The 12,851-nt window shown below is 51.9% G+C and overlaps 1 protein-coding gene across 1 annotated transcript; it reads left to right on the top strand.

The window, feature by feature from the left end:
* The first annotated feature begins 2,272 nt into the window (after positions 1-2,272).
* Positions 2,273-11,322, top strand: GML (glycosylphosphatidylinositol anchored molecule like). Its single transcript, XM_027063748.2, has 3 exons — positions 2,273-2,376; positions 2,923-3,030; positions 10,870-11,322. Exons 1-3 carry the CDS (start codon positions 2,313-2,315, stop codon positions 11,157-11,159), a joined length of 462 nt encoding a protein of 153 aa, XP_026919549.1. The 5' UTR covers positions 2,273-2,312; the 3' UTR covers positions 11,160-11,322.
* The last annotated feature ends 1,529 nt before the right edge of the window (positions 11,323-12,851 follow it).

Genomic DNA, 12,851 nt, shown 5'->3' with positions numbered 1-12,851 from the left:
CCCTCTAGGCCTTCCCAGCAGATGAGAAGTAACTGCAGCCATGGACGCTCACTGAAGGGACTGGTGTGTTTGGCTTAAACGCCCTCAGAAAGGCTCTCCGCACGACGATTATTAGGTATGTCGATCATTATACAGGCAGCTGGTCGTTTCCTTATGTGACGCGTACGCGCTTCTTTTTAAGGTTTCTCTCGGTAGCCCCATTTTGTATGTTTGTTTGAGTTTTACCTTTATACTTACATCTCTCTCTTTGCTTTAACGTTTATTTGTCTTTGATGGAGAGAGAGCGAGACAGGGCACGAGTGGGGAAGAGCAGAGAGAGAGGGAGACGCAGATTCCGAAGCAGGCTCCAGGCTCTGGGCTGTCAGCACAGAGTCTGACGTGGGGCCCGAACTCACAGACCTGAGATCGTGACCCGAGCCGAAGTCGGATGCTTAACCCACTGAGCCACCCTGGCGCCCCTATACTTACATCTCTTGAAACAACTTTCTTTCTCCAAGTTTTGTCGTGTAATATTTGCTCCCCGGGTTGTCACTTTTCAACGGCACCCTATCCTTCCCACCCATCACCCTGCTTCACAACGGACCGCTTCCGACGCAGTGAGCCCGCGCTCCTGTCCTCTCCCTTCGTGGCCCGGTTTTAGTTGCATCATTTCTGCCTCATCAGATCAGACAGAGGAGAGCACAAGTATTCGGTCCTATAGATAAAGAACCATCATTCCCCAAAGCAAACACTGGCCACACCGAAAATCAACAACACGTCTTGCGCCCGTCAGAGCACTGAGGTCACAGAACTGGCGCTCCCAAGTCTGGCGAGCCAGGTGTGCCCCGCGAGGCAACCCTAAATATGCTCACCTGGAGCAGCAGCTGCGGGAACCACGAGCCGGTGGGAGCCCTTCACTGTGATTTTGACAGAGGGCTGGAGGCTAAGTGCCAGAGCAGGAAGAGCCGTCCCCGGGCTGGGGGGGGGGGGCGGTCTCCCGAGCGCACAAGAGTCTCCATCCAGCCCCCAGCACTTCGTCTCCGAGCCCTTTCTTTCTCTGAGTGGGTAACAGCCGACAGTGCCACACAACACGCCCTCCCTCCAAGGAGCAACGCGTGAGAAAGATTCGAAGCTAAAGCGGGAGACGAGAACAAGGACACCCGAGAGTGTACAACCTAAGGCGACGACAGCTACGGCAAATTGGGCACAGAGTCCAGGCCCCGGGGCCCGTAACGTGAGTGCTCGCGCTCAGGGCCTACTTACCGCGCTTCCTCTCAACCCACAATACACGACCAACTGGCAGCCGGACACACAAGGCATGCCCGGAGCCAAGATGAACCGTCTCCAGAGGAAAAGCCAGCATGAGGATGTGACACAGGTGACGGACGAGTCACCTTCGTCAGAGAGGGGATGTGAAATGACTAGGACCAGGACACTAAGAGCGCCGGTGGAGAAGGCAGACCACACGTGAGAACGGATACGCAACGTGAGCTTAGGAAGGAAAACTCTGAGAGTCACATGGGAATGCTAGGAAGCAAAACCACGTCTTTTAAAAAAAAATTTTTTTTTTAACGTTTATTTATTTTTGAGACAGAGAGAGACAGAGCATGAACGGGGGAGGGTCAGAGAGAGGGAGACACAGAATGCGAAACAGGCTCCAGGCTCTGAGGTGTCAGCACAGAGCCCGACGCGGGGCTCGAACTCAAAAACCACGTCTTTTTTGATGAAAATGAGGAATGTGTCGGGTGGGTCACCACTGCCCTCCACATAGCCGCAGAAAGAGGAGCCAGGAGGGAAGGTGCAGGGGAGGTGCTGGTGGGGAGAGGAGCCAGGAGGGAAGGTGCAGGGGAGGTGCTGGTGGGGAGAGGAGCCAGGAGGGAAGGTGCAGGGGAGGTGCGGGTGGGGAGAGGAGCCAGGAGGGGAGGTGCAGGGGAGGTGCGGGTGGGGAGAGGAGCCAGGAGGGAAGGTGCAGGGGAGGTGCGGGTGGGGAGAGGAGCCAGGAGGGGAGGTGCAGGGGAGGTGCGGGTGGGGAGAGGAGCCAGGAGGGGAGGTGCAGGGGAGGTGCGGGTGGGGAGAGGAGCCAGGAGGGGAGGGGAGGGGAAGTGCAGAGGGGAGAGGAGCGAGGAAGGGGAGGTGCAGGGGAGGTTGGGGTGGGGATAGGAGCTGGGAGGGGCTGGTGGACGCTGGTGGACCCCAAAGCCTCCCTCCGGGATCCCCGCACCCTGCTCACGTGGGTCCTGCAGACACGCATCCTGTGAGGTGGCCTCTGTGACGTGCAGGCTGCTGACGTGTGTCCCGGTCTCCTCACTTATAGGTTCAAGTTCCTGCAGGAGATGATGCTCCTCTGGGCCTTTCTCTTTGTCATCTGGTTGCCTCAGGTCATGCTGGGAGGATATTGTAAGTATGGGTTCCTCTCCCTGTCTTCCTGGCGATAAGACTTTACTGTTATCCAGGGTCAGAGAAAGGGTCTGGGTGGGATTCCGTCACCTTAGGCAGCCGGGACCCCCGATGTCAGTGCAGTTGGTGGGCACAGGGTGGGTTTGGAAGGGTCCCCGAGCTAGGTGAGGGTCGGGAGGGCGTTTCTAGCTCGGCCCTCCCTCACCTGGGAAGGGCAGCGTTGGAGAGTCCAGGGAAGTCTGGGAGGGCGCTGGCCTTTTCTGACTGCCAGGTTCTCTTGGGCACAGGGGCCGTCATCTGCGGGGCAGAGGGTCCCCTCAGCTGGCTCCCTGGCGGTGCTCGCCCGCGTCTGTCTCTGGGAACAGGAACAACTCCTGCGTGTACCCGGTCTCTGCCCGGAAGCTACCCTGGCCAGAGCGGAGCCCATCGAGGGCCAGGCGGTGGAGGCCTCCAGAAGTCCTTCAAGGCAGGGGGAGAGCACAGCCAAGGGTAACGGTGGACGGTGCCCGGGGCACTGGAGCCAGATGCTGCTTACTGTTTCCTCAGGGACCTATAATCTGAAATGCTACGATTGTTGGACCATCAACAATTTTAAGTGTCCACAAATTACGTTGTGTCCAACAGACCTCAGGCGCTGTATGACCATCTGTGTTCGTAAGTACCTGTTTGCCTTCCTTGCGCGTTGTGAATTAGGCACCCCACCTGAGCACTTTCAGGGAGCTGTCTGATCTGCTGTGTCTTGGACCCAGCCCCGTGGCCCTTGGCCTGCTCTGTCCCCATCCTGAGAGCCCACCCCAGCCTCTAGGCTCAGCCCCAGGAGAGGCTGGTGTGCACCATCCTGGAGAGCCAGGCACCCCGCAAGGTGGGGCTGTCAGGGTCCACGTGCACCATGGGGGGTTGCCAGACCCTAGGCCTCCGCTCCGTGTCAGTCCTTGGTGGGGGTGCTGGCGCCCCCGAGTCGCCCGGGTGGTCCCTCGTTGCCCATTTGATTCAGGCTGGTGGGGGGAGGGCTTCCAGCTAAGTAGGCCCGAAAAGCGGGCATCCTGCCGACTTCTCAGGACAAGGACTACTGCACACGGAGGGCAAGGCCAAGTGTGGGCTCAGGGCGGAGCGTGACTTTTCAGGGTGCTCTTGGCTCTTACTCAGAGGCTCAGGTGCCCTGAGAAAGGCGTCTGCTCGCCAGGGCCCTAAGCTGAAGCACAGGGTCGGCCAGAGGCCAGTGACATTCAATGAGTCTGGGAGGCTGCAGCCAGTACAGGGCCTGGCAGGGAGGCAGTGGCCCCGTGTGGGGCCCTGCCGGTCCCTGTCCTCTGGCCCCTGGCCTTCCCCAGTGTCTCTTTGCACCTTAACGTGCCAGTCTGTGTTCCAAGCCCCCCGCAACACGGTCTTCTTTCTGCCTCCTCTCGGTGGTACCAGCTGGCCTACCCTGTGGGCATCTGGGGCTTTGGAACTCAGGAAGGAGCTGGAATCTGTCCCGGGTTCCTGCAGCGGGCACCCGTTGTGTGCAGGTCTCGGCCTATCGACGTGCAACGATATGGCGGGACTGGCCCTCGTGGTTCTTGTGATGACTGAGGACGCCCTCGGCGCGGCCGTCAGGAACTGGGAACCCACAGGGCTGTGGCTCACGAGTCCTGGAGCTTCCAAGGCACACGGCCAAGTCGTGGTGGGACGAGAGATGCACGGGCTGGGAGTGTGCCTTTTCTGGGCTCAAGGGGGGCATCTGGGGTTTCCCGGGCCCGTCTTCATTGGTGAGTTTACAACACGAGGGCAGGACTCTAAAACGCGAGAAGAAGAGAAACCAGAGACCCGTGGTCAGCTCTGGAGCCCCACCAAGAGCCCTGGAACGAAGGAGCCTCGGGCGGTAGCGGTGCGGGGGTGCGGGCTCTGTATCTAGTCCAGCGGCTGGTGGTGTTTCCCCCAGAGAGCCGTCCTTGAGGTGGGTGCCTTGGCAGTCAAAGCTCCTCAGGCACTTGCACCACAGGAGGAACAGAAGCCACCTTCAGAGCTCCGCTGCTGCCCCTCTGGGAGACTCTGGTGGGTGGCGGGTTGCCGCGCTGGGATGGCTGCTTCTGAAGGGGGCGTTGGGCTCTGTTTCCCAGCCTCTCGCCCTGTGTGGCTCTGGGCTATACTTGGCCCTGGGAGAGCCCTCATGAGGTCTGCAGGGCTGAGGTGAAGCAGACGGTTGGTCTCGAAGGTCGTGATGGTTCTGCGGTGGTGGACGCCAGGGGACCCCATCCAGCATCTCCACACTTCATCCTGTTTCACGTCCATCCCATCAGCCCCGTTGCCCAGGAGCAGTTCCTAAGAAGGTAGCAGTTGCATGGCCGCTGGCCTGCACAGGTGACAGGTGTGTGGGTGAACACCTCACACATCTTCACGAGAGTCTCCTGTGCGTGGGCCGAGACGGGGGGCGGGGGCAGAGAAGCATGGCGTCCATATTTTCATCCCAACTGGGCTTTTCCCCCCGGCCCCGCCCTGCCTCAGCGTCAAATGGACCTGGTTTTGGACTGTCCCTCTGATCGCCAGCCGGCACCGATAAGCAGATAAGCCTCTAAGAGATGGTCGACATCTTTGGTCATTAGGGAAATTAAAATTGAAAACACGATTAGGTGTCTCTAATCAGAGTGACCGAAGTCAAAAACAGTGGCCACACCAAAGGCTGGCCAGGACGGTAAAGAAACCAGATTTTCGTATGTGGCCAGTGACAGTGAAAAATGGGACCACAAATTATGGGGAACGCGGTCCGGTTTCTTAAAAACACAACATGCAGCTACCGTCGATCCCCGAATTGCACTTCTGGGGGTTTTCCCGGAGGAGTTGAAACTTCGCCTGTGGGAAACCATGCATGGGTGTTTGTTGTGGAGTCATTTGTAGCACCTCGATCCCTGAAGTAACCCAGACATCCTGGAGCACCTGAACGGTAAAGACACCGTGGTGAGTCCACCGTGGGCGTTACTCGGCAGTAAAGCAGGGCAGCTACTGCTCCGTTATCCTGAATGAGTGTCCTGGGAAACACGGGGAATGAGAAAGGGCCAGCTCCAGAGGTAACTGTCCATGTTTCCTCTTATAAAATGTTCTAGAAATGACCAATTTCTAGAAGCGGACCCTGGAATCGTTTTGTGGGAGTCAATGGCCGGGCATTTGGGTGTCAAAGAGGTGGGTGTGTCTATATGAGGGATGACTGTGGTGTAAGCCTGGTGTTCACCGTCACCACTTTGAGAGCCGGTGCCCTAGTCGTGCTGCCGCACTGAGGTCTGGCCACGTGGTACCGTTGGAAGTGACTGAGTCCAGGTACATGGGAGCTTTCGTATTTCCTGAAAACGTTTTGAAGATACAATTATCGGAAGTAAGACACTGAACTTCAGAAACAATTTAAGATCTAACGGATCATTAATGACACTAATATTAAAATGGCTACAAGTAGGAACCCATGATTTCAGAACAAACAAAATTCATATGTTTTGCTTCATAGAGGCATGCTTTGAAATGAGAACATAAAAACTCTGAGAATAAAATACAGAACATGGTATACAACGTAAATACCGACCCCAAGCTCTTAAGCACGCACTGTGGCAAAGCTAACGTGAACTCAAGGGCGTTGCTTGTGTGAAGAGCAGAACAGCACTGGATGGAGATGAAAGGGTGAAACAACCGGGAAGACACCAGCATCGAGGTGCACACACGCCCGACGATACAGTAGGAAGGGCCCCACCGAAAAATGGCCCCAGAGCTTAGGAAATGTAGGTAGGGGCACAGTCATTAACATACCTCTGCCAATGGCTGCCAGGTAGCTAGAGCAAGGACCCCAAGTTTACCAGAGTCATACAGCTGGGGTAGACCAAGTCTTTCTCTAAAGGAGCAGAAGAAACCCCACTTAGCTTAGTAAGCCACCTAGACTCGTGGCAAGTGCCCCGCACTGCCTGTGAGGGGGTAGGAGAAGCCACGGAGTGTTGGTAAACAGAGTGATCGTTCCTATGTCCCAACAGATCTTTACCCATAGACACAGCTGATGGACTGGGACTGCCCCATGGGCTCTTGTTTGCCAACCTCTGCTACAGAAGGTCTGAAGGATGCTGGTTACGAAGGAGGAATACTCATGATGTGTGACAGCAGAACCACCCATGACCCAATACACATTTTTCACAAGATCGCTAATGATGTTTGTGATACTGAGTTCATTCCAGGACCTGATGCAAGCATCTACACGTGTCAAAGGAAGGCATTTCTGCAGAGTTCCTTCTCTGTTACGGTGGACTTAAGCTAGAAATCGTGACTCCAAAGAGAACTGGGGAAACCTCCACTCCTTATAATCACACAGAGCAGTTCTGAATAACCAAAGACCCAAAGAGAAGCCACATGGAAGTTAGGAAAGAAGAAGGACTCCATGATTCTAAAGCTAGGACGTGGGGAAAATGAGTGGAGTGCAGCGAAGCAGAGTCGAGAGTGCAAATAGACACTCTCGGCCTCTCGTAGAAGAGAGAACGTGTGCCAAGGCCCCAAGCTTCCACTCAGGAAGACAGAAGAATAGGAAATCCACCCAAAGAAATGAGGTAGGGAATGTCAGGAAGACAGCAGAAATCCTTGTAATGGGAATACAAAAACCCAGAAAGAATCCCCACAAAGCCAACAGTTGATTCTTTGGAGGGATTCGTAGTATGGGTAAAATGGGGTAGGGGAGCTCAAAGGCAGAAATGTAAAATTCACACTTTCGTTATCAGAAATGCAAAGGGGGGGCATCCATCAGAGGCCACTTTTTTCTTTCCCTTGTAGAGAAAACAAGAAGCCACTATGATAGCCTTCCTGTGACACATTGGAGAATCGTGATGAAATGAATCACACCTTGAAAAACACAGTTGAATTGGCTCTGACCCACAATGAGATTGTAAGGCTGAAGTGCCCTGAATCCTTTCTGGAAAACCGAGAAATGGAAAACCTGGAGAACCTGGAAATCCTTTCTGGAAAACCAACTAGAGATAGCGTCTCTGGCAAAGTCCACTAGCTTCATAGGAGAAATCACTCTACCATACACAAACTCTTCCAGATAATAAAGAGGATTTCTCCCCAACACATTCATGACGACAGTCTGACTCTAACACAAAGCCTAGGAAGGACATTGGAAGGATGGAAACCACAGACGAACCTCTCCTGTGACTAGAGCTGCAACGGTACTAGCCAGATCTGAACCAATAGAATCCTACTGTGGATAAGCTATACCACACCCAACGGAATGTTGTATCCTGCATGGCATCCTGGAACAGGAAAAGAACATTAAGGGGGAAAGAATGAAATCTGAATAAAGTGTGGGAAAATGTGCCATAGGATGGCAAATGATGAGAGACAAGAGGGGCCTGGGTGTAGGTGTTTAGAACACACAGACACACACACACAGACACATACACACACTGCAGTGTGGCTTACAATTGAAACCCACTTGTTCAGTTCACCATCTTAGCAAAGAAAATGGGAAACGTCACAGCCACAGATGCTGAAAACTGATGAAATCCAGTAACCTTTCCGAATTAAACAAAAAAATTGAAATGGAAGACAAGAGGACATTTTCTGTCACAAGGAAAATACTGGAACACTTTTCCCTTGAGGTGAAAGTGGGGTCAGATGCGTCTTGTCATGACCTCCACTCCCATGAAGTAGAATTATGGGTGGCACAGGAATTACTAGGTCACTGGAAGAAATGAAACACACAGTGGCTGGGAAATAGGAAGCAAGCAGCTACTATTCACCAAAGATGATGAACTTTGGACATAAGCTGTACCTTGGGCAATGGCCCGAAATACAAGGTCAGTACTCAAAAATCAAATTAAAAAACCCATGGTGTATTTATACAACAACAATGAACACGTGGAAAATAAAATGTGCAAAAACACACATAGCATTTGAAAACCACCACATACCTGGAAACAAACGCAAGCAGATTTCTGCAAGACTTCCATATCGAAGCTGTGAAACAGGTGAAATGGAACGACTTAAACCAACGGGTGAGCCAGGCTTCTGGGTGGAGCAACCCAGTAGAGGTAGGACAGCTGTTCTCCTCAAGTTCATCCTCAGATTCCATGAAATCCCAGTCAGAGTCTCACCAGGTTAGTGTGTGTGTGTGTGTGTGTGTGTGTGTGTGTGTGTGTGTGTGTTGGGGTGGGGGTGGGGGCAAGTTGATTCAAAATATTCAAATGTTTATGGAACTTTGGGGGCTGGGAATGTCCAAGGCAATCCTGTGGAAGAAGAGAGGAACAGAGAACCTGCACTCTTACGCAAGATTCTTTCGTCTCATCAATGCACATGGTCTAGTGTTGGTGTTGGGATTGAAAAATAGACCGACAGTGGAGAAAAGAGGTCTCAGAAAAAGCCACATGCTTTCTGACAACGTTGACCCAGAAGGTCGTAGGGAAAGACACTCGTCGGCACTCACCAGTAGTGGATGCAGGAAATCTTATACACGTGATTTACACAACAGAAGCACTTTCAGATGCTTTTCTAGAGCTCCATGTAAATAGTAAAAGAACAAAACGTGGGCTTTATTTTTTTGGAAGGGAAATGTAGAAGAATGTATCCCTGGGATAATTAAGAATTTAAGACACCTGAACAATATAGTGCTGATCACAGATGAGGAAAAGCGGTAGTGGGATTACATAAAAATTCACAACTTCTGCCTCTGAGAGATACTGATAAGTGTAAAGATGCCACAGATGAAGGGAAGGCCCTTGAAAACACTGTCTGCCCAAGGGCTTATATTCCGTATATGGAATGAACTTCTTCTACGAATCACTACTTGAACAAGCAGATCATCCAATAGAAATTGGAGCCAAAGGCTTGGAGGCTGTTTACCAGAAAATGATATCCAAGTGGGTACTAAATATAAGAAAAGTCATCCAACGTGAACGTTTCTGGTGGAAATGAAACTCAGAACTATGGTATGGTAACACCAAAAGGAATGATTAAGCATTCACAAACAGCTACTTGTGTGGTGGCAAGATGTTGAGGTGGACACGATCCTTTGGAGTATAAATAGGTTCACCCGCTCTGCAAAACTCTTCAGCAGCTTCTGCTAAAGCCATATGTATGCATCTTAAGGACTCAGCATTTACCACCATGTCAAGAACTCACACGTGCTCACCTCAAGACGAGGATGAGAATATTCACTGCAGCACTCTGGGGGAGGTGACAGCCAGAAACAATGCTAATGCCCATCAGCAGTCAACCATGGAATGTTCATCAGTGGAAAAGTGTACAAAGGGGAGAGTAAACCATACACAGCACTGGGCCACATCAGGGATGGGTGTCCCAAACACAAAGCAGAGAAAAGAAGCCAGACCCCAAAACAGACAGTACAGGAGTTCATATTCACAAAGTGCAAAAACAGACAAAACTAACACATAGGCTTGGAAATCCAGACATTTCTTATCTTTAGCCTTGGCTGCTTTTAGTGCCTGATGGAGGAACAGAGGCGGGAATTCGGTAGTTTTTATCCAGTTCTGTTTCTGGAGCTCGTGCGAGTTCCATGGTTATGAGCACTTCCTGAAATCCAGTCAGCTGTCGGCTGGCTTATGAGTGTGCACTCTTCCGTAGAACGTTGGACTTCCAGAAACCCTTCATGTGGCAAATAGAGACAAGCAAGTGACGGGAGCTTAGCTGGGAGTTCCTTCCTTTGATCTCAGAGCCATGAGTGGAAACGTCAACGGTGGCAAGTTACAGGGAGAAAGTATTGGGTAAACACCGGGGTCACAAGGGAGCAGAAGTGGTGAGTGAGCGCCGAAGAATTTAACTCAGGGACTCTTTAAGGAGGCCTCAGATGGCGCCTTGCTCACATGGCCAAGGTACACATGCTTGTGCACCTTAAGGACTCAGACTTGGTGGTTGGCCAAAGCTGTTGGGCGAGCCCACCAGTGAAGGTAATCATAGTAGTTGTGGGACCCTGCTTGCGGTGGAGTACCCTGTCCGTGCTGGGGCGCAGGTTGGCATTAAGGGTGCATCGAGGTTTATATGTTGGGCCAGGAGCTGAGAACACCTGGCCGAGGGTCCCAGGCGGGAGCTCGTCCTAGAGGGGCCACACCAAGTCTCAGAAAATCAGGTGAGGGCCACATGGACGGGGCACTCCACTTCAGGGTCTGTGTGATCCTGTGAAACATGAGCAAAACATTTCTTTGGCCTCTGTTCTCTTTCTAGAGCCCTGAGATTCTTAGGACAAATAATGAACAGGACATTTCATCTGTGCAGCCATGTGCCAAGGCACCTTGATACTATTTAGAGACAGCCAGAGGCAGAGATGAGATGGCCGTGTAGACAGAAAACCATCTCCAGGAGAAGTTGTCCATGGAGGAAACAGACCCTCTGGTGGCCTTTCTTGGGCGTTCTTTATCCGTGAAAATTCTAGGCAACGTAGTCACATCTGGGGATGTATAACACCAGTTACTGGGTGAACTGTGCTTTGTTGTTTGCAAGCAGAAAACCTGAAATCAATGACTTTCATGTCTACTTTTTAAGGTTTGAACAGTCGGGAGCTACTTGTTTACAAGAACTGTACGAGCAACTGCACGTTTGTGTATCCAAGCGAAGTGCCTGATGAAGCCCCAAGAGTCTTAAGAACTAACAGCTTCTATTTCGTCCGTTGTTGTGGTGCAATGACTTGCAATGAAGGAGGGCCCACTAATATGGAGAGGGAGATCACACAGGACCAGACTATTGAGGATGAGTTAGAAGGAACTGTATGCTTGGGGGAGTCAACACTTTCCCTGAGCATTGCCTCCATCCTGGTCAGCCATACACTGACATGAGAAGCCCTCTGGGAGGGTCTGATCTCTTCCCTCATTCCTCAGAGCAAGTTCACTCTCCTTTCCTCCCTTGTGAGCCAGGGATACTGACCCACAGGGCCCCAGATGGACCAGTTACCCTTTCCCAGCTTATTTCAAGAGAGAAATAAAGAACATTATTGCTTGGGTACTGCTTACCTAGAGATTTGTTTGTGGTTTTAGCATTTGATCTGTTTCTTCCTTTTTAGACATCATCTTGCAAATAGACCAAAACATCTTGTTGCTTTAGCATGCAGAGATGGAGTATTTTTTTAAGTTTATTTTTCAGAGAGAGAGAAACAGATAGAACATGCACGGGAACATGAGCAGGAGAGGGGAAAAGAGAGGGAGACAGAGCCCCATGCTGGGCTCAAACTCAGGAACCATGAGATCACTACCTGAGCCTAAGTCAGACGGGCAACCGCTCAACCAACTGAGCCACTCAGATACCCCAAGACACTAAGTATTTTAAATAAGGCAAAACAGTTACAGGGGAGAGTGTATGAGTTCGCTCAAAGAGAGGTCCCAGCTATGCTCGGACCACAGGCACCCGAGGCCACCTGAGACTCTGTGCTTTAGTTCTAAGGCGGGGATGATGGAAGCTGAGAGGGAGCTGGGCAAGAGGTGGCACGTGGATATCATGGCCTAACGTTAGAGACTGTGCCCGGTGCCCGGTGTGGGCCAATCAGACAAGTTGTGCACGGGCTGTAGTCCTCCCTCAAATTGGGCCTATCCTCCCACCAGGGCTAGAAGGTCTCCCAGGTGCTGACATTTGAGCAGGGGGAGAGGCTGGGAGTCTGCTGGTGACCAACTTGAAATGGCATGGAGACTTCTGTGCTGAGGTTGTCATTCTTGCACATGTGGTGGTTTCAGAAAAGAGGTGTGAGGGGAATAGAAAAGTGTCACCTTCTTTACCCTCGTCCTTACTTCTCCTTTAAATCAAACCAGAGCTTCAATTAGATAAAACTACCATAACATAACATCCAAGATTCCAGTGTTTTTCCTAGATTCACAATATTGAGGTGTCACTACTATTTAATTACAGAACATTTTATACCCCAAAGAGAAACGGGCTTCCGCCAACAGCCAGGAAGCGCAGGACCTCTCTTGCAAAGTAGGCAGTTATTTGTGCAGGAAAGTGAAAAAACATTTGCAAAGAAAGTGAGACTTCAGGTCAGCAGCGGTGAGGCGGTGCCACACGCACGGTCAGCCCGGTCCTCCCCCGGGGCAGCCACGAGAGCGTCCGACGCCAACCCTCCACTTCTGTGCCCCAGCAAGGGTGTGCAAACTCTGGCGAAATCATGAGGCTGATGCTCTGAAAGTCTCTCCCCTTCCAGCAACTATAAATAATCACAAACTCGTACGAGAAAACTTGCGTGAAAAAAAAAAGAGAGGGCCCCTAATTCCCGAAATGAGAAGAATCACAGACTAGGGAGCAGCCCGCACAGCAGCCCCGGGGACAGGTGTGGGTCCAGTTCTGTGAGGGAAAGGATGCGAGGCGAGGCCCAGGCAGGATCAGAAGATGGGACCAGAAGCCCCCGGGAAGGCAGGACTGCGGAGAATGGACGACGTGGTGAGAAACTCTGCCCAGCAGCATCGGGAGAAGAGAAGGAAGCTGAGCTCCACGAGGCTGGGGCTGAGGAGGACTATGTTCCCGCCTGAGAACGCGGATGAATG

Source organism: Acinonyx jubatus, chromosome F2, assembly GCF_027475565.1.
Source record: "Acinonyx jubatus isolate Ajub_Pintada_27869175 chromosome F2, VMU_Ajub_asm_v1.0, whole genome shotgun sequence".
Lineage (NCBI taxonomy): Eukaryota > Metazoa > Chordata > Mammalia > Carnivora > Felidae > Acinonyx > Acinonyx jubatus.
The sequence above is the reverse complement of the archived record's forward strand: the minus strand, read 5'-3'. Positions and strand labels throughout refer to the sequence as shown.

What these genes read in the sequence shown, in the direction of transcription:
- GML (XM_027063748.2), top strand. Translation starts at nt 2,313, where the DNA reads ATGATGCTCCTCTGGGCCTTTCTCTTTGTCATCTGGTTGCCTCAGGTC. An exon ending in GGTCATGCTGGGAGGATATT is followed by an intron (nt 2,377 to 2,922) that starts GTAAGTATGGGT and finishes CTGTTTCCTCAG; the next exon opens with GGACCTATAATCTGAAATGC. An exon ending in CTGTATGACCATCTGTGTTC is followed by an intron (nt 3,031 to 10,869) that starts GTAAGTACCTGT and finishes CTACTTTTTAAG; the next exon opens with GTTTGAACAGTCGGGAGCTA.